At 39.9% G+C, this 22,457-nt stretch overlaps 1 protein-coding gene across 4 annotated transcripts in view; it reads left to right on the forward strand.

Annotated features, from left to right (window-relative positions):
- Positions 1–12,913: 12,913 nt before the first annotated feature.
- grid1a (glutamate receptor, ionotropic, delta 1a) overlaps positions 12,914–22,457 on the forward strand; it is a 233,214-nt gene continuing 223,670 nt past the window's right edge. For 2 of the 4 annotated variants that reach the window (XM_059520397.1, XM_059520398.1), the window contains exons 1-2: positions 12,915–13,309; positions 16,138–16,293. In XM_059520397.1, the coding sequence (XP_059376380.1) occupies positions 13,231–13,309; positions 16,138–16,293 (235 nt within the window). In that variant the 5' untranslated portion in view covers positions 12,915–13,230. Of the gene's footprint in view, positions 13,310–16,137; positions 16,294–22,457 lie in introns of all 4 variants that reach the window. The other 2 variants (XM_059520395.1, XM_059520396.1) reach the window with 2 other exon arrangements.

Genomic DNA, 22,457 nt, shown 5'->3' on the forward strand with positions numbered 1-22,457 from the left:
TGAGCCTGAACAACAAATCGCGATCAGAGGATCGAAGACGGGCACAGAAGGCTAGTGTCGCGGCTCGCGCTCCTCCCCCGCCTAAGGGCAGGGGCAAGAGGAATCGCGGGTCACGAAGAGGTAAGCAGGGTCTGAGGGATGTGATTCAGACGAGGCAGCGTTCTTGTCCGGATCGGAGCGATACCTAGTAGTTACTCACTTCCTTTGGATGTTTTTAACTTCTGCTTTTATCCTCCCCCTGCCTAATTCCCCTGTAACCACCAGCTCTCCACCTAATCAAGGTTAGGTGGAAAATTTCTCTCATAACAGTCTCCTTTGCTGGAGCTATGATGTTTTTGGTTGGTCCTATATTCACAGTAACCACCTTACTGATGGTCCGGACCAAAAAGGGGCGCCCCGTGAGCGGGACTCCAGTACATGAGGGTGGGTGAGTATGTAACCCTTTCTTTATCTGCTTATGGGTGTTATATTGCATAACTCTGTGAGTTTCCTTTACAGTGCTCAGTTCCGGCCTCGTGCTCTGGTATTAGGTGGCCAAGATCACAGGCTTTCGGCAGGAGCCTGGCTGATCATCAGAACTGGCACAGCTCTGCAGGGAATTTCATGGATGTCCGGCCAGGTCACCCTGAGGGGCCTCCTGGCTGCTTGACGCATTTGGCGGGATGTCCGGCCAGGTCACCCTGAGGAGCCTCCTGGCCGCTTAGCAACATCCAATGGGAAGGTGGAGGTGGTAGTTACGGAAGTCTTTCTGTATGTACTGCCTCAGGTGATGCTCCCCTCGCTTGAGGTTTGGAAAATTGGAGCTGGCCTCTCCCGTGCGATCCAGCGCCTCTTCGATGCTTAGGAACCTTTCAGTACACACGCTAAGCCTGTGTACTTTCTCAAAACCACATGGTGGTCAGTGTGCACATGAACACTTTGCGCACTGTCTGAAATCCACGGAAGTGGTAAGTGTGCACGCAAGACTCTGCACACTTTCTAAAATCCACGTAAGTGGTAAGTGTGCACGCACGCAACACTTTCTGAAATCCTGTACGGTAGGGGTTACGTAGGTGTATTTTTTATACACCTCAAACATCGCTTCCTGCAACATGAGGGGCTGTTTGGGCAATTCTCGTGGTAGTTAAGCAGCGCTCCACTTTTTCCAAAAAAAAAAAAAAAAGGGTCGCCTATGAGCGTGCTACTATGAGTCCTACTCTCATATGAGACTGAATGCTCGGTTTTTAACCAGAGCGCTCCAGTACTACATACTGTTTTTGAGATGCACGGTGAGATCAGACATCCTGTTGAGGCAGGGGCTGAGGCTCGGGGAATGGCGCCTTTGCACCAAGGTGATGAAGGAGAGTTGGAGAGGTTGGCCAGACTTGGGTGGATCTGTGTGCGACTCGAGAGAGAATCGCACTATCCGCTCTGGCTTCCTCTGACTCATCCAGCTCCACTGGGGCTGGACGCCATGGTACAGGCGTGGCCAAGGCTTCATCTGTACATTTCTTCCTCCAATTGCTCTGCTCCCGGGCCATTCCATCTATGAGCTGCTCTATCAGAGTGCCACAAGAGCCCCTCCTTAGAACAGTATTTGTAAATCCATGCTATGGTAAGTGTGCACGTGAAGTCTTTGCACACTTTCTGAAATCCAAACTGTGGTAAGTTCGCACGCTAGTACTCTGCATTCTTTCTAAAATCCTGTGAGGGCTTCGTGTGGTTACTTCATGCCCTTTCTTGAGTCGGTTTAAGCCCAGTTCATCTTGGGCGCCACTCCACCCATGTATCCTCTGATACTAGAACAGGGCGTTGCTACTAGAGAACTGTTGAGACAACTCTTTCGGCAAGTTTTTGCGAAAGCTAGTGGTAGCCCCTGGGTGAGAGGCAAGACTTGGTAAAGAACATGTTAGGTTCTTAGCCATATCCCTTTAAAGGAATCTTTCGTGTTTCCAAGCCTTCAGCTCTACCCCGGGCCGGGGCCCAACAGGTAAGTTGGGTATGTAGCTTAGGCCTTTGGCCATAAGGGATAATGTCATGGACAGCCGTCTAAACGTCCCAGGGGCAACTCCCAGTGAAATGGTAGAGTTGGTACTTAGTGTTTGCCATGGTTCTGGCCTGCACTCCCCTCAGCATGGCGGCGTGGGTATACTGTTTCCCAAAGCGACCCCTAGAGTACGCAGTTCGAAGTTCCCTAGACAAGGAACGTCTCAGGTTACGAATGTAACCATGGCTCCCTGAGAGGGAACGAGACACTGCGTCCTCTAGCTCCCTGCCATGCTTCGGACGCAAGCTTCACGAAGAAGATAAGTGACGGGTCCTACTGGCGTGTATTTATAGTCGCGCCGGTAGTGACGTTAGAGGCTGTCGCCGGCCAACACTTTGGCGTTTTTCAAAGTATGCTTCAGACACGGGTTACGACGAGGTGTTCCCCAAAGCGACCCCAGAGGACGCAGTATCTCGTTCCCTCTCAGGGAACCATGGTTACATTCGTAACCTGAGACGTTTATCATGGCACATATCTCTGACTGCCATACTTAAATGCCACCCCTAGAGGAGGGGGATCCGCCAAAATGAGGTGCCGGATTTCGGAGGTGCCGGGTCCGGATCCGGCTTGTTCCAGCACAAATTAAGCCCTGAGTTTATTAGACCACACATTTTCTTCATCAACTGCGCACTTGCCTAACATAACATAACGTAACGGCGACCCTAGAGGGCGCCCCCGACATATTTGTCGCCCTAGGCAACCGCCTAGTTCGCCTATACCAATCACCGGCCCTGGATACACCCAATTGTATCTCGGCACCCCTGGTTGCCAGTTGGCGGGAAACACAACGTATTTAATTTTATTCATCATCAAGTGCGCTCGTTCCTGTTGGTTTTGTCAATCTGGCAACCTGTGTGCGTCAAGTACGAGGAGGACTCTCCAATTTGTTTTTAATTTGGATTGCAATACCTAGTTCAACCACTCGGTGTCAATCCTACATACAGCACTTTTAAATCAAGCATCTCGTTGGTTTCTGAGAAACAGAAAACATGACAATAAATTTTTTGTCTTCATCAAATAATAAATTATTCATTCTGAATAAAGTCAGAATGAAGACCTTCCAATGAAGCTCAATTTAGAAGGTTTGACATTTTTCCTCTCCCGCTCAGCTCTATATTGAACAGACTTGACTGAATTGAAAGCCATAATGATAGTTTCTATAATTACTATACTTAGGCCTTTCATATCATATAGTCTCTTATGCTGTAGAGAAGAATCAAGAGAGAACCTGTAAGAATCTCGGTATACTGAACAATCTTGCCACATGTTTCTGAAGAATTCTATACTTCTGTATCTTTATGTAGTTATCTAAATTTCTACCTGTAAGCAATGTATTAGGATATTACTTTTTGCTCACACGTGTTTAGTGTCTTACAGCACATGCAGTTTGCAATGTCATACATTTTTAAAAAGTTTAGGAGGCAATATGCCATCTTGGCCATATGGTACAAACATGTTGTGTGTGTGCGCGCGTGTTTGTGTAACAGTGTGTGTGCTGTTTTAAAAACTACAGCAAAACCTATATTAAAAGAATCTATAGAAAATATACAAAGCAGGATGTATTCATTCTGTGCCATTCAGCAGAAACAGAGAGGAAAGGTCACGTTTGTTTGTGTCTTGTCCAATATGTTTATGTATGTTTATGAGTCACTGTTGTGTCAATTTATACTGTATATATAGAGTTTATACACCACATATGGGTAACATATGTGGCCTTTCAATGCTTATCTCAGTTGGTTTGTTTCTTTTGCTTGCAGTAAGTGCATAAGTAAAATCAAACATTTATATTTTAGTGTTTATGTAGGTCAGTGCTATAGTTCATTATGAAGTTTCTTTAGGAAAACATCTCTCTCTCGCTTTAGTGACTTGGTGATCTAACTGCACATTTTCTCTCCTCTGTAGCTGCACAGTTTTGATGTCGCGCATACATCAATCACACTCAGTGTAATTTTCATTTCACACTCATTAGAGCAGAGCAAAAGAAATGTCCAAACATCAGCCTCACATTTACAGGAACAGGGTCAGATAGGATAAGAGAGTGAAGAGAAGCATGAATAAACCCAGGGGAAATCGTGTGAAATTTGCTGTAAAAAATACATTGGTAACTGGTTGCCTGAAATTCACCATAAGAAACACGGTGACTATATTTCAGATGTATTCTAGTGTATGCTGTAATGTTCACTGCTGTGTACTTCATTGGCTAATGTTAATATACTAATCTACTTTTGTAACTCAACTGGAATTCTTGTGCAATGTTCATTTTTTTTTCCAGAATTCTCCGACAAAAAGAAAGCTCAAAAGAACAGCATTTATTTCAAATAAAAAATATTTTGTAATGTTAAAAATGTCTTGTCACTTTTGAAAAGTTTAATGCATATGTGCTGAATAGAAAATATATATATTTTAAAAATTTAATCTTACTTGCCTCAGACTTTTGAATGGTAGAGGATCACATTTTCTGCAAAAATATTAAACTGTTTTCAACATTGGTTATAATAAGAAATGTTTCTTAAACAGATATTTGCCATAATTAGAATGATATTATTTACAATGTTACTGTTTTTAATGTATTTTTAATCATATAAATGCAGTTTCATAAAAAACATAACTATTCCAAAATTACGCATATATGTGTGTGTCTGTGTGTGTGTGTGTAATAAAATGTACGGTAAAAAATAAATGCTTTTACTGCAATATATAAGATAAGAATATAATAAGATAAATCATACCTGCAGGCACATTCTGCACCAATGTACAGTTTAATTAAATGCCACATGTATTGCTCATTAAGTATATTTTTCATTGTTTCAAGGTAACTCCCAGTTAACTAATTAACAGGTTTTCAGTCAAGGACTTTTTGGCAAAAACAGCCTCTGGACTGTTTGAAAAGTGAGACGTGGCCTCAGAGAGCTGCAGAAAAAAATGAGCACTTTGTGAGGGTAGCTCAGGTAGACTCTGTAGATTTCGGCTCTCCTGAAAGTAGCAGAAAGCTCCATTTATGATTTTTCAAAATTACAAACATCAGAGTCCAAAGCGCGTTCTGCTTAGAAACTGAGAACATTTTATCCCCAGAAATTTAAAAGTGAGTTTGGGATAACTGAAACTGGTGTTTTCATGTGCTTCCTTTGGAAATAGCGAAAAGCTCATCAATAATGTAGAAGAGTCTTGCCTCAGTGTTCGGTTCAGAACAGTTTTAACAAAGATAAAACAAGCAGGTTGCCATTGTAAACAAAGACTCTGCTTCTGTTTTTTCTTCACTTTCTTCTCTTCTTGCCTGAGTCTCCATGGGGAATTAATGTAGTGATGGGGCTTACCGTTCAAACCAAATGCGGTCTGCTTTAGGCTGCAGTTTACTTACAATATGCGTGAAATTACATGCCATAAAGTCTAAATGAGCTCATAAACAGTCATAACCTGGAGCATGTCATAAACTCCGGCTGCCGTGTGTATTTGGCTAAGTTTCCACACACTTAAGAGTGCAGGAATGTAGAAATGCATTGGAATGTATCCGGTTCTTACTGAATATAGAACAGCGACGACCGCAGTGACAAGGTGCTATTAGCGTCAGGTGTGCCTCATCTCACGCTGCCTGAATACTGTAGCCACAACCCTACTCTTGTGTGTGGGTATCTTCTACTCTTATTTTATTTAGATGCATGCTGGGTGCCTGAGCAGCAATACAGATGAAAAACTGTCATTCTTTCTCTCGCTGTTGGGGTTCTGTCTGTATAAAGGGATAACGAGGGAAGAAAGCATGTTTAAAGACAAACATGAAATGAAATTAGTGTGTAAAATTTGAGCAGGAGCAGCAGGTGATGAGTTTTAGTACCATCAAAAGAGAAAAAAGGTGGAACTACAAACATGCATTCGCTAATATCCACACATCAAGGTCACGTTTCCCTGCAAGATATTTCAGCAGATGTGCCTCGCATCTCGGATTGTAAATCATTCCTCTAGTGTGAGCCAGAAAGGTTTATCTCATTGCAACATCTCATGCACGTTTTAATGCGGAAGAAGAATGGGGAAAAGAGTGACAGGTACGGCTTGTCCACAATAGGAGGAAATGATTCATTGCTCGATGGGGCCAATATGGACATAAACTATTAAGAATACCGGAGGGAGCTGGGATGGAAGATTGATAATGGGAGTATTGTGAAGTAACTTAAAGCTGTAAATATATCTTATTAGTTGGAATTATTGCTTTTTTTTTTTTTAATTCATTATACAATAAATTTATATTGTCTTGTTAAATGATATATATTAATTGCATCCAAAATAAAAGTTTTTGTTGACATAATATATGTGTGTCCTGTGTATATTTATTATGTATATATAGATACACACTCATACAATATATACCCAGCACGTGCGTACAGATCAGGGTTGCCGGGTCTTCAAAGCAAAACCTGCCCAATTACTTCTCAAAACTAGCCCAATTGTGTTTCGCTCCAGGTGATAAAATACAAGTTTTTTGGCGGGGTTCCCCATGGTAAGATTCACATTTTAGGGGCTGGTTGTCCGCTGGTTGAAGTGACCCCAATCCCAATAGCGTGATATTTAGCCCCTAAAATGAGACTTTTAACAAGGCAACCCTTCCATAAAAAGTGTATTTTATCCCCGGGATGCAATTTTTATTAGGGAATCCCCTGGAAACGCGATTGGGCTAGTTTTGGACTAATTTTAAGAAGCAACTGGGCAGGTTTTGTTGTGAAAACCTGGCAACCCTGATCTGAACGCACATGCTATATTAAATTAATGAAAAGTGACATTTACTTTACATAGACATTTACATTGTTCCAAAAGAAAATTTTAATAAATGTTTTTACTTTTTAAGAACACAGAAAGAAAATTTATTCCACAAAAATATTGCACAAATGTTTTTTTATATACTAATAAGAAGAAACGTTTCTTGAGCACCAAATCAACATATTCGAATGATGACTGGAGTAATGACTGGAGTAATGGCTGCTGAAAATTCAGCTTTGCCATCACAGGAATAAATAACATTTAACAATACATTAAATTAGAAAATTAATTTTGTATTTTTTACAACACTACTGATTTTAGTATATTTTTTATAGAAGAAATACAGCCTTGGGGAGCATAAGAAAAAACTTTTAAAAACATTAAAAACTCTCACTGACCCCAGACTTTTGAGTAGTAGTCTAAGTAAGTGTTCTTGAGTTAAGCTCATTTAAAAATAAAAAATAAATGCATGTGAGCTTTTTTCATATTTATATAATTTGATTTATATTTTATGTAATTTGTCTTAAGTTGGCTGACCAAAAAAGAAAAATAAGAAAAATAATCAAATAAGTTAAATTAAAGGCTGAAAAATGAATTAATACTGTTTAAAACACAGTTTGACCTGCTGATGTGCTTGTGTGTAGCTGCAGGCCTGGCTTTGTCCCAGACCAAGATGACTAATTAGTCTCTTACATTAGACATTAGAAATTCGTCAAAGAAACTCTCAAAGCCTCACTGAGCTATTAGAGAAGCTCATTTTAATTCATTAGATGTCGTTTGGGCGGAAAATAAACGATAATTAGCCCAATGATCATCCTCCTCTGTCTGTGGAGACTATATATGTGCCTTTAAGGAAGAAATAGGACTGGTTATGAGTATGTATTCAGTTTCGTGAGGACAGATGGGCATCAATCTTCCCCTGCTGGGATGTGCGTGAATCTGATCTCTGTCAGATTGTGTTGTGGACTCTGACAGTACAGGTGAGCTGCATGTCTCTGTGCGCTCTGGACACACTTCATTTCTGACAAGGAGGATTTTAAGGTTGGCTGCTGCTATTTCCAAATAATATGTTAGGCGCCTTACATGAACTTATATCCACACTATTCTGCAGTGAAATCAAGCATGTGTGGACAAAAAATAGTTTGTTAGTTATGTTTGATAGTTTTTTGCAAACCTATTTGTAACAAAGAGTGTTTACCATGAACAGACTGTTGCACACCAAAATCACTGCAACACAAGTACAAAATAATGAAGTGGCCATTGATTTGGGTTTCTTTTTGTGTGCTTTCACAGATTTCATTTAAGACTCCATCATTTTGAAAAGAACCTCTAAAAAATGTCTGAAGGACAGAAGCACTGTGTGCATTTAAGAGTTACAATAATAAGTGTTTTATGTTTTGGAACACTTGCAGTTCAGTTAAATTAATGGTTGCATCTCAATTGAGCTATTACCACCAGAGCATCTCAATTATTATTATTTTTTTTTAAATTTAATTTTGTTTAGCTATCACATTTTTAATCATCCATCTATCCATACCTAATTATAACAGACCTTAATAATTTATGAACCGATATGCAGATAAAACAGTATTCTGTTCACATGAGCTGTCCATGGTGCTGATTTTGGTAAAATTTTCTAAGTGAATGACGTGCCTTTCTGTTTCTTTTTATTTGCTGTTGTTTTGATTTGTTGTAGCAGTAACTGAGAATTAGAGTTTGTAGAAATGTTTTTACTAGTTGTAACACTCCAGTACAACAACACAATATATGCCTCAGAGACCAAAACTAGGCACATTCTAATGAGAGAGAAAAAGACATTCAGAATACTTTCAGACAAAGACAAAAAAATATTCTAATGTTGTTAAACATTAAAACCTTCTGGAAAATTAATGGTTATTTGCAACCTTCTTGCACTGAGACTTTTGGATGCACACGACAATGCTCATTTGCTGGAATAAATAAATTATTGCCATAACATTTGGAAAAATGGCCCTGGTACCTTGCAGCGGGTGTTCATGCATGTTTGATCTATTCAAATGCCAGGTCTTATTTACCCTCTCCAGGAAACCTTGAAAGCTTGAAATAACAGTCTCTCTTCATCTAACTCATGACTTCACGTAATCGTTTGAAGAAGAGACAAAGAAGAACTATGTGTTCTCTCTCAAACAGCTGCTAGAGTGCTGAATGGTCATTGACTGGAGCACATGTGACAACAATCTCCGCTCTGCTCACGCACCCCACCAGCTCGCCTCGTTCATGGATGAACCGCTGCGCTGCTGCAGTTATTGTCCTAAAAAGAGCTGACAGGCTTCCTGTTAAACAGACACCACAAAACTCAAGTGCGGTTGGAACTGCTTAATCTTGATTGTCAGTTCCTTGCCCCCCATTACTAATTACTAATTTGTCATTTAGCAGTTAGTTTTATCCTGTGCGACTTGTAGTAGGCTCAACCTCACTATTCATTCCCATTCTCAGTCTAACTGAAATCAAATAATGACCATCAATGACACTTATCTGTGAATTAGAATTTCATCACAGTTTACAATGGGTATTGGTTTGAAGCTTACTTAAAACGTTTTTTAATACTTGAATCTCTACTTATTTATCTTCAGAACACAAATTAAGATATTATTGATGAAATCCAAGAGATTTCTGACCCTGCATAGACTGTAATTCAACTGACAATGTTGCATGCCCAGAAAGGTAGTAAGGACATTACATTAGCAAAATTGTCCATGTGACATCATCAGTATTTCTGAAGATGAACGAAGGTCTTACAGGTTTGGAACAATATGAGAGTGAGTAATTAAAGACAGAATTTCATTTTTGGGTGAACTATTTCTTTAAATATGTATTTTTACATATCTGAAACTAGAAAATGTGGTGTTATTTTACAGATTGCATGATGAGATGGTAAAACCAATTAACTTAATTGAACAAATGTTGTCAAGCATATAAAAAACATAATCAGTGGTTCAGAAAATGAATTCATTGGGGTATGTTTGTGTGGTCAATTTGTTTCAGAAGGTTATATTAAAGAATCTGATGATTTTGTTATTGTGTTCTTTGTTATCTGCAGTAATCTGTGTTCCACTGTTGGATTTTCTGTCCCCTCTGACCGCATGTGGTGTCTTTGCCCCAAACAGGACTCTAAAGGTTGAAATTTAGCCACCGTCTGACCTGAATTAAATTTTAACCAGCATCCTGTGACTGTTTATTGTATTGTTTAAGAGTCTTGTGTGTTTTTGTAATGGTATTATGGACTGTAATGTTTTCATGCATTCATAATGGTAGTCCACTAATGAGGCTACAGCTGGAGGGGAGTTTAGGGGCACTAAACATGTCTGCTTTCCTTTGATCGGCTTTAATTATGTACATGTCATGGTTTGTGAGATCTCTGACAAGTAGTAGGACAGCAGCTCAACACCCCTCATCTCCACCATATTCTCTGTTTCTTTTCATCCTCGCGGCTTGTTTTCTCACGTCCTTTTTGTAGGATTGAATCTTGAGGTGTTAATCTAGACATCTAAGGCCAGTCTAGTTGTTTTTTTGCTGTTGTTGTCTTTTTGATGCCCTCCGATTGTCACGACTTGATCTATTTAATGATTATTACATCCTTCAGGTTGATTTTGAACTGCTTGAAGTAGAGTAGGTCTGGTTTCAAATAAATCAGAGAGGATGAAGAAACAAATGTGGCTGCTGAGTGGTCTGAAATTGTTGTTTTATAATTTATTAATCTAGCGTCAGTTGTGTGAAGCACTGCCCTCACAGATTTCACTTTCATAACATCCAGCTTCTGTCGGTCAACATGGCGTGGTCAACTAGTTGCAAAATCTGTGTAGGTAAACCATGTGAAATTGAAACTAATTAATAAAAATCCTATTTTTGGTGTATTGTTGTCAAGTCTCTGCTCTTTGCCCTTTTCTCAATCCCCTCTTTGAAGTCCCTGTAGTGGCATGGGTCTAGTTTTCACCAAATAAGTTGTGACATGAGCTGTTCTATCTTGTTATGTTAACACCCAGAGTCCAACTGGAGTATCTATCCTGCGGAGCCCAAACACAGATTAGCACACTAATCTAACCTACAGGCTTAAGGATGGAGGGTCGCTTTAACTATAAGCAGTGCCGAATTCAGATTCAGTACTCAGCACATGCTTCAGCAAAGGGTAGCTCTTCATTATCATTAGTTCAGATTATAAAAACACATATACACCTACTCAAGCATTAACTGCTGATTACATTAACATGGGAGGGAGTGATTTTCTACATATGGTTAAGCTGTTAAAGGAATGTTCTGGATTCAGAAAGTTCAGCACAGTTGATCGCATTTGTTGCATTTTTTATTTCATCACTGACGTAAATCCCACGTGCATTTCTGATACATCAACAGAAGCCTTCACCCAACCGGTGTCAGGTAAAGATGTAGCATAGCTTGTTTTTATCATCAGATATTACAAATGTGTGCAGGCAACTGAAAGGAAATGAGCTGATATCCAGCTGATTCAAGACAGCATTCTGATGGACTACCTGCTCAGCTCCATGTAAATATGGAAGCGACCTCCCTTCTCAGCATGCTTACAAGGATATCACACATAGGTTACCGCCACTTATTACAATGTAGTTGAAAGAGTGGATATATGGTTAGTAAGTGATTCTATCACATTAGTTCCATGTATTTGCCATGTTTACATCCATTAGGCTATAAAAAGTGGGATGAATTGAAACGATTATATTATTATATATTATGCTAAAAACTTAGCTCATTTAGTTCCCATTCCTTTACTTCCATTCATCATGTTTGCATTTTTATATGATGGATTCAACACATTGAAGATTAAAGGGTGAAAATTTTATGCTACACTGGATCTACTGCATCAAGATTTGCTGTGTTAATCATCAGTGTTTTCCATTTAGCTAATGTGGTATTTCAAGTGATGCAAAATTATCTAATATTAAGATTTCAATTAAAATATACATATTTTTAAATGATTTATGTTTACCTAAGGACAAACTGGAATGAAAAGTAAATAACCATTTGTAGAAAATAAAAGGTCAATGACCCTATAATACATTCACTGCACACAAAAGCACAAAGTGCACCAAATATATTCTGCTCATTTTATTAAGCAGAACAGTTCCCTAATCTGTAGAGTTCTCAGGACGCCTCGCGACAGGCACTTCTTCCGATTGTCCAGAGGGGCGGTGTGGCGCTGTCCACGGCCGACTGATCCGAGCAGACGACCTGATAGCCTTCACCAAACAATTAAGAGATATTTCTGTTAGTGTCGTTTCAAGAAATATCCTTTAATTGTAAGGTGAAGGTTATCACTGTTCATCCTACATAGAGAGAAATGGCAGAAAAGTATGCAGGAACATTTCTGCAAGAATCGTGACTTGAGTCCCATTTACGTGTTTTTTCAATACCTACGGAGATAAAGAATTCGTTCCATGAGCTGACAGAATCGTTCAAACGACTCACCTTATCAGTATAATGTTTTACCTATTGTAAAAATGCCTATAGCTACGCCATATTATAGATTCGACGCTAGTCAGTCATTCATTATTCACAGTCATTCAGTCTCAATCACCCACTTGTTTTCCTTCGTTCCGTGGTTGCTACAGACTCCGTTTCTTTTCTTTTTCAGGGTGCTAGCGGGGTCTATTGAGAGTACCCGACAAAATATCCACTGATAAACGAAGCGCCCGCGGTCGCTCTTCTCACTTCTGGAGTCGCTGTCGGCGCGGTGAACTTCTGTGGAGAAACCGTCCGTATCAGCAACTTTTCTTTCCCTCCAGCAGCCCTAAGTTTAAAACCAGCTAGGGTTTGTGCCTCTCGTTTGAAAAACATAGTTTAGTACTGTATGTTTGAGGAGATTGTCCCGAACTTCATGCGCTCAGGGCTGCGCTAGACCTCCCGCCGCCACTCCGCTGTGGCGACTCTCTCCGGCGAGCGCAGACTTCATTTCTCGTTGGTTTTTACCGTAGCCTACCGTTCCGATCTTTCGATTCGGTCACGTGGTGGGGCGAAACGGGAAAGACTGTGAGCTTTGAGAGAAAGTGAGTGAGAGAGAGATAGAGAGAGAGAGAGAGAGAGCGAGAGAGAGAGAGAGCGGGGGTGGGGGTGCGGGGTCTTTCTCTGCTTTGCAGTAAGCAGTATATCCAAACCACACTGAGAGCTGGAGCGCGCGGACCCGTTACTTTGCCTCTAACCGTGGTACCCCCGTCATTTCCCTTGCACTCCTACCCCTCCTTTTCTGCTTTCCTTCCCTGAGAGTTCTTTTTCTCCCCGCGAATATCCTTTCTCACTTTCAATTTTAATAGATCTCGGAGAAAGATAGAAGTGACGCATCCTTGATCTCTTCCACAGCATTCGTTCTCGCGCACGCTCTTTTCTTTCTGGAACTGGATTTTTTGAAACGACGTGGACGCGTGGATGATACACCGGGGCGAGAACTGGAGATGGAGTTGCTCGTGATCAGCCTCTCCTTATGGATCCTGCAGTGCCGCTCAGCTCGCGCGGACTCCATTATTCACATCGGTAAGCACGGTCTCGGACAGACGGCGCTGAATCACGGATGGCTTTCTTCAGTACATCGTATTTTAAAGTCGGAAGGGTGCAGATTTGACTTGATAGAAGGCGTATTCGCTCCCCTGATCTGTTTGACAATTGATAAACGGCTTTAACTTGCCAGGAAACATTAGCAAACAGGTCCACAAAGTGAATTTCAGTTGGCGCTGAACGCGTAGGCTTCACGAATGATTTTAGATAAACGTATAAGCATATCGTATCGGCTATATTCTCGGTCTGTTTCAGGGTTAACTCCAGTCCACCCCTCCCCAGCCTTAAGCCTGAACTTTCTGTTGAACGTGACGGAAATTTTAATTTCGTTCATTGATGTACTGAGCGCGCGACAAGTCTCTCCCCGTGCCCGTCTGGCGTTTCTTAACAGAACTTCTACTTGTGCTGATGCTTTCTTAGTGTAGATTGTATAACATTTATCTCAGAAGCTTTTGTTTTATCAGTCGTTTGTGTTAGTGAGTTTCGATGCCTTGTGTCATTATGCAGCATTCAGCCCTCTTTGGTAACTTATGCTGGGAACGAAATTGATTTGCTTTCTTGATTGACTTAAGTTTAGGCGCAAAATCCCTCTTAATATGTTACTTGCAGAAATGTGATCGTATTAGGCTAAACAACACTGGTTAATGCCGTATTCTGATGCGTAACGTGTTGTAAATCTAGTGCTCTTCTGTTGGTAGGGAACCTCTCTTTTGTATGCAGTGGATGTTCTGCATCATCCGGTGCGCTTGACTGTTCTTCTTCTCATCACCAGGATCACTCAAAATTGGATTTGAAGCTTAGTTTTAAAGAAGGATGATGTTAAGTCCCAAAGTTGAAGCATAGACTCTACTGTAAGACAAATTCGCACTTCAACAGAATGCACCTTTACTGCAATTATCTCATGCTCTGACTTCTTGTTAGTTACCAGTTAGTATATGTATATAATTCTTCTCAGGCTTTTATTGCTACTGTACTTAATTAGGTCTAAATGGTTTGATTTAACGGTTTATCCTTGGTATAGATTATAACTTTTCCGTGGTTAGTTTGAAAAACAGTTATCTGGCAAACATAGTCAGCATGGTTTAACCATAATAAAGGAAGCAATTTTGTTGTCATGTGACAAGAAAACCATAAAACTTAGAGAACACTTATGATTTTATTTGGAATATACAGTATGAAAAGAGTGGAGTGAATTAAAGAAATCATCTTGATATTAATGACTTAAAATTTTGGAATATAAAAAATAAAAATAAATACATGACATGGACATATTTAAAGTGGAAGAAAAATATTTTAGCTTTTTCTTTAGTTTTGTAGAAAACGGTGTAAACGTTTTTTTTTTTCATACAGTAAATTTACGAATCCAGCACAAATACAAAGATTGTGTGCTGTATAAGGAATTTGCTCACGTTTTAGACTAGATTTTGAAAGGATTTCTCTTTTTTATAACCTTAAACATCCTTATTTGTCTTTGACCTGCATGTGCTGGCGAAGTTATTAAAATTAGCTCCCTTTTGTAGCCTCAGTGCATGGCATGAGGCCACAGTGGCTGTCTGTTGATGGCTAACCATGCATGTAAATAAATAAAGCCCTATTTGCTTCTCCTACACTTCTGGCACTTCAAGCCGGCTGCTCTGTACATTTTATCACTGTCGCCTTGATCTCAATATGTCATATCATTAGTGGGTCACCTTTTATAGTCCTGCACAAGTCAGCCTTATTGATTGCGTCCAGACAAATTCTGATTTAATTCTGGGCTGCATTTCCACGTGTCAAGGACTTGTCAGTGGAACAGCACTTTATGAGTTATTCAGTCATGTGAAGTCAACATTTAAATTGCTCTGTGCAGTATTATGTCTAGGATTAATCCGTAAACAGCTGAATGAAAAAATTACCCTGCTTAGTACATGGCCCACTGGAATACATTAATCTGATAGGTCAATTTTGGCATAGAAGAGTAAAATAATTTTGCATAATGACATCTAAACTGGAAATGTAACCACTGACCATGGCAACAGACCAACGCTCTCGTGTCATTTCTGGTCTCTCTCTTTCCACATCAGCACAACTTTGGCAGCATTTAGAAACATTTGGATTGCAAATGAATAGTTTTTAAATTAATATTTTAATATTGCATCAGTGGATTTCTTTTTGCTAAGCTGGTTGTTTTAATTTGTGGAAGCTTTAAGCCAGTCTACCAGTAAGATATTAAAAAACTTTTCCCAAATCAATACTTCATATCCCATTGTTTATTTATTTTGTAAGTAACTGTGCAATAAGAGCATAATCCCTTACCCATTTCATTTATCTGTCTTGGATATTTTGTATGACCTGTCCACTTTTTATGCCTTTCAAGGACACAGCAAACTCCAACAACATATAAAAACAGCTCATATTTATAACTGATGCACCATGTTACAGATAAGATCCCCTTGACATAAAATATCTTCCTGTAGGCTTACAACCCACTGTGTTTCCACAGATAGCAAAATGCCCTTGACAAATTAGGGATGCGTATTAGGGATGCGCATAGAATATTTAAAGCTTTTCTAGCACTTGCGCTCTCTAGGTGCTGAACCCGCTCCTGAAATGCCGATAGCTATTGACAGGTGAGGAAGTTGCTGTAAATTGTATCTGATGGTTATACGCTGTGTTGTCGGTACCCTCAATGGGTATAATATAGTTTCAACAGTTTTACCCACACAATGAATCTATGTTCCCTTCATTTTTACCCTTTAAATGGATATGAAAGTTTGGAATGACTGTGAAAGATGTATTAATAGTGAACATTCCGTTTCATCCAACAGGAGCTATTTTTGAACAGAATGCCATACGGGATGACGAGGTTTTTCAGCTTGCCATCTCAGACCTGAGTTTGAATGACGACATCCTCCAGAGCGAGAGGATTACCCATTCTATCAAACTTATCGAGCCCAACAACCCCTTCCAGGCAGTACAGGAAGGTGAGTGAGTGACTGGTATCTCTCAGCAATCGATTAACCATGCCGTTCTACTTTATCTTTATGTCCGGTCCGTTTGCTTGAGCAGTTATCCGATATCTCCAGACCTTTCTTGTGAGGCTCTAACATCAGCAAGTAGAATAGCTGCAGGTGTGGTGTTTCCAAAAGTGTTGGTTTCCTCCTCTTAGTCTTTATTTCTATTCAAAATCTTCTTTTCCCGTCAAACAAAATAACGTGTTGTCAGTGTGTTCTGATGATGAAACAAAGTAGCTAAATTAGGTACCTCTTGGAAGCAGAATCATGTCCAAGAACATTTCCATGTGGAAATGTGCTGAGGACATATATGGTAACATGCTGAGTGTGTTTGTGTCACACAGGCAAACCGGATCAGCAGTGCCGCTCACAGAGATTGATGTATGAATGTAGAACAACTTAATTTATGTTATCAAGCATGAAGGCCAGCTGTTATTATCTGTCCAGTTCCACATTTTCATTGCCTTCCAAATATGAGCAAATCTTCAGTTTGATCGTGGCTACCTCATATTGCAGAAAGGGTACAGGGGCCAAATTCATGAAGATCTTAATACAAAGTTGTTACATTTTGTAATAATTAAGTTCGTTAGAATGTTCCTATGTGCAGTTACTTCTCAAATATCTTAAGAATTTCTTGTCAGTTCTCAAAGATGAAAATAAATTAAACATTAAAAACGACTTCCCTATTTAAGTTGAAGTTTACTTCAAATAGCTAATAAGTTTTTCAAGCTTTTAAGTAAGTTATTTACAGTGATTTTAGGAACGTTAATTTTAGAAATTCAAATTCTTTATTAGTTTTCTTTTATGAACTATGTTAAGAAAAAAGCTAAGAACATTCTTAAAGTCCCACTGCAGTCACTAATTTTTCAACTTTAAAACTCCTCTTTGATGATCAAAATGACATATTTAAATATCTTTTTTCCCTTTAAAAGCAATTTCTTCATGCCTTAATACAGCTTTCCTCATTTAGTAAAGTTGATATAATATTTACATTAATATGCATTGCAAATAAGTCCCTACCTCCACTCAATCACAGCCATATACCCTGTATGTCTGAACCAGAAAATGATTCCAAAGAAGAATCGAAGAGCGAATTATACAGGGTCGTCTCTTTAGCCTTTGGCTTGATACGTTATCAAGCAGCTAATAATGTGTTGCTAATGTCACACAAACCATGTTTCCGTTTTTTCCGTTCAGCCAACAACATGGAAACATGGGGCTGTATCAAACCGAAAAAAACGTTTTTTATTTATTTATTTTCTTAGCTGAATTAAAAGTGATGTTGACTGATGAATTTGCACTTTCATTTTTAAGCATATTAAAACCACCAGATAGACATGTAAACAACATTAAAAACTTGATTTTCACCACAGGAGGTCTTTAAGAAATGTTTTTGGGGAATACATTTTTTAAAGCTAAAAAAAAAGTAAATGGTAGACAAGAAGAATTTTATTCTGAAAAATGTTTGGTGAATCCTTCCCCAGAGGATTTAGAAATGACAGAAGGAAAGATTGCCCATCCTGAGGACATAAGAGTATTGCACTTCTGTCTGGTTTCCAGGGGCTCTGGGATCGATTAGCCTCCCTGGTTTTGAGTGACAGCTGAATGGTGATGACCTTTCACTTTGCTCTTTAGCTTACATTTACCCTACTGAGAAGAAACTCACCTGTCAAATATTACCCCCCCCCCCCACACACATAGGAGAAAAAAAACACTTAATCTCCTCTATCAGCAAAACACACACACTTTTGGCATAGCATAGTTCTAGTCTTTTACCTACCAGTCAATAAAATGACTTAAGATCCTGTATGTGGACAGATGACACACAGCGGGAGTTTGTGGCTCGAGTGTGTATTGTAAGGACCCAACTGTGTGTTTATCTCACCTGCATTTTTTTTTGCCTGTATGGGCATTACATCTAATCACTCATTACAGCTATGTGGCCCCACACACACACACACACACACACACACACACACACACACACACACACACACACACACACACACACACACACACACACACACACCACATCATTCACCCGCACAGACACCTTCCATAGTAGGTAAGTGTGCTACTGCAGAGATGTGTGTGTGTTTTTATGAACAGTGCTACTGTGAGACAATGAACCATTGCAGTTTTTTTTCTTTCTTTTTTTTTTATGAGAGACAGTAATGCAAGATAGCAGATTCCTGTTGTGACGAGTCAAGCTAATGTTCAAGAGGCAAATGTGGCCTTGTTGTGTCCTGCTGTGCTTTTTGGGGAAAAAGTGCTGATGTGGAGAAATAGAGTCACCTGAAGGGGAAATCGCTTGAGAAGTGTCACGTCCTGTGTGAAAACAACTTTTAGCGAGTCCTCTAAATGGCTCTTTTTGTTTCTTTTCATCTCTTTGTGCCCCTATGGCTTTTTTTCTCTCCTGCTAAGCCGTTCTAAACCCCTTATTTGATCTGTTTGGCTTCTAGGCTGCAGGAAATAGGAATGGTCATCCTGGATGCTGTCAGATCTTTCTTTGCTCGACAGGGTTGACTCTCGCCTCTTGTAAAGACGACAGATTTCTTCTTAATTATTACTCTGTCTCCCCCTCTTTCATCTTGTCTGTGGTGCTTTCTTTTTTATAAGTCAATAAGGACACTCTTCATCCTCCAACTAAGGGCTTAGGCTGCTTATCAAAAATACATGTTATTTCAAATCATCACTTATTGGTGGAGAGATCTTCTAAATTGAACACGTCCAAAAAATGCATACCCCTAAAATAATCTTTCTGAGGTTGATGATGGTTATGTCATATTGCGATTGTAAGGGTAAATAATGTAACAATTGATACAAGATTGCTAAATATCACAGGTCAAAGTTTGTCACATTTCTTCATTCTGGTAAAATACAGGACTCATCAAAGTGAGTTTTTAGTACAGTCTCTGGAAAACTTGCACTCACTTTTAATGACACTTTCTTAAAGCAGCTTGATACAAGTCTGTAATTCTAAGTTTATAGAATTTTTTTCCCACTTCTAACACATTTTTAATGTTCTTCAGAAAAAGACCTGGGGTTTCTTTTATCAAACTCTCTGTAGATTTCATCCTAAAAGTGTATGTGTAACAAAGTTCTTTCGTGGGAAGAAGGAGGCGGGAACCGGCAGACAATCATAATGACTTTAGTAATAAAATAAAGACAAAACAGCACGACAGCCCCTCACGGACGACTGCCATGCACAATTAAAATCAAAGCATAAAATAAATGCTTGGGCAGTTTACACACCTTATTGTTGACTGTGTCGGTCCATTGCCTTGTGCTAAATCTGGTTGCAAATATTTACTTACCATTATGTGTCAGAGCACGAGGTTTCCAGCTGCGTACCCTTTGAGGTCCATTACGACTAAGTCAGTGGTTAGGGCCTTAACACAGTTCATTTCCATTTTTGGGATTCCTAAGGTGATCCAGAGCGACCAGGGTTCTAATTTTACATCTCACATGTTTGGTCAAGTGTTGAAGCTGTTGCGCATTAAACAAAATAACTCTTCAGCATATTATGCGCAGAGCCAAGGTGCTTTGGAGAGGTTCCATCAGACGCTTAAGTCTCTTTTGCGGGCATACTGTGCGGAGTTAGATAGAGACTGGGAAGATGGACTCCCGTGGCTAATGTTGGCTGCGCGAGAGGCTGTACAGGAAAGTACAGGCTTTAGCCCGAATGAGCTGGTTTTTGGGCATACAGTGAGGGGTCCTTTAGCTGTCTTAAAAAGTGGCTGTATTGATACTGAGCCACCGAAGAATCTGATTGACTTTGTGAATGGGTTCAGACACAGTTTGTTTAAAGCTGGGTGTATGGCACAAGAGAAATTGGTTGTATCTCAAAGTAAAATGAAAAAGTTTTATGACAGACGTACCGAGAGACAGGAGTTCAGTCCAGGTGACCAGGTCCTTGATCTGATGCCTATTGTGGGCTCACCATTTCAAGCTAAGTATATTGGTCCATATACTGTGAGTGAGAAGAGTTCAGAGTTGAACTATATTGTGGAGACGCCAGGACGTAAGAAAACTTGACGACTGTATCATGTTAATCTCCTTAAACCTTACTACAAGCGCGTAGTTGAGATTGATTCAGGTCAAGATGTGAAGAATGTTGTGTGCCCAGCGCTTTTGGTGACTTCAGAGGTTTTGACGCAGGAGTCAGATGGGGTGCCAGAGCCAGACGAAAGTCTGCTCTGTGGGAGACTAAAAAATTCGGAGTCTCTTTGTAATTTGGATAAGTTGTTAGCTCATCTGCCCGAGTCTAAACGTAGTGAATTGGCTGAGTTGGTACACAAGTTTTCATGTCTGTTTGGTGACATCCCTTCACGTACCCAGTTTGATTGAACATGACATAGATGTTGGAGATGCTCAGCCGATTAAACAGCATTTTTATCGTGTGGCACCAGCGAAACGGAGTTATTTGGATGCTGAGGTGAATTACATGCTCCAAAATAATATTGCTGTTCCTTCTGCATCCAGTTGGGCCTCCCCTTGTATTTTAGTGCCAAAACATGATGGTACACCGAGATTTTGTTCTGATTTTAGGAAAGTAAACGCTGTCACAATGCTGCGGTTGATGAATCATGTAGTATCTGGTTTGACAGGCTGTTCTGTTTATCTTGATGATGTGGTCATTTATAGTGACACCTGGTACTCGCATCTTCTGCGCATTCGTTCATTGTTTGAGCGTTTGGTGAAAGCACATCTTACCATCAATTTGGCTAAATGTAGCTTTGCCATGGCCACAGTGACATTTCTTGGCCATGTGGTAGGTTTGTGCTGTGTGGCTCCAGTCCAGGCCAAAATTCGTGGCAATAGCAGGATATCCACAACCCACCACAAAAAAGGAACTTCAGAAGTTCCTGGGTTTAGTGGGTTATTATAGAGGTTTTTGCGAAAACTTCTCCACAGTGGTTTTTCCCCTCACCGAACTGCTCAAGACCAAGATGAAATTTGATTGGTCGTCTTGTTGTCAACAAGCCTTTGATAATGTGAAAATGTTGTTGTGTTCTGCTCCCGTCCTAGCAGCTCCTTGTTTTGATCGAGCTTTTATGCTTCAAGTGGATGCCAGTCAGGGTTTAGTGAGGCCAGTCAGTTTTTTCTCTAAAAAGTTTAACAGTTACCAAAGTAACTATTCTGTAATTGAGAAGGAGGCGTTATCACTTATTTGGGCCTTACAACATTTTGAGGTCTATGTAGCAGCAGGAGAGCCAATTGTGGTTTATACTGACCACAATTAGCTAACTTTTTTGCGGTCACTCAGATGTCCCAACCAGAGATTGACTCGTTGGTCATTGTTTCTCCGGGTTTATAACCTGGATATTAGATACATAAAGGGGTCAGAGAATATTATTGCAGATGCACTTTCTCGTGCTCCTCTGCATTGATGGGGATTAGTATGAGCTCCAAAGTTGATGTTTCTTGTACTGTCCTAAATATGTTTCTTCTGTATGCATTTCTCTTAATCTGGTTTTCAGGTATTGGGGTTACTGAGGATAAGTGAGGAAGTTTCCAGGTGAAGTGGCTGAGACGGAGGTTATGTATCTTCTTTGTGTCATATTGATGTAATTTAGGTTATTTAGATACATTGAGTAGTTTTGTTAGGTGTTATTGCTGGGCCGACCACCGACTTTAAGGGGGTGGGGGGTGTGACAGTCAGGCATGGTTAGGTCTTTAACTGTGTGGTGTTGGGCAGTTTACAGTCTCCTTTTGTCCTTGAAGGTATCAGTGTCCGTAATCCAGATTGGCAGCACCTGCGCTAGAGCCAGATTGGGAACACCTGCGCTAGACTCTGTGGGAAGGATAAATACTCCGGCTCTTTGGATTTCGAGCTGGCTCTGATTTGGTTCCACTCCTGCTAGCAGCAGCACCACACCTTTGTTTTGTTATAATTTGTTTTGTTACCGCTTCTCAACACCAAAACATTACTCTAGCCACTCATCCACATTTACACCACTGATGCTACTGACTAACACATTCTATATTGTTAATTGTTAGTTTATTGTTTAAGTTGTTATAATAAATATATTTATTTTTGGCAATTCTTCATGTCCTCTTCGCATTTGTCATGGCCTTTGAGTCGGGTTATGACAAATACGCACAAAAGTTTTCAGATTGATAAAACCAAG

Source organism: Carassius carassius, chromosome 32 (genome assembly GCF_963082965.1).
Source record: "Carassius carassius chromosome 32, fCarCar2.1, whole genome shotgun sequence".
NCBI lineage: Eukaryota > Metazoa > Chordata > Actinopteri > Cypriniformes > Cyprinidae > Carassius > Carassius carassius.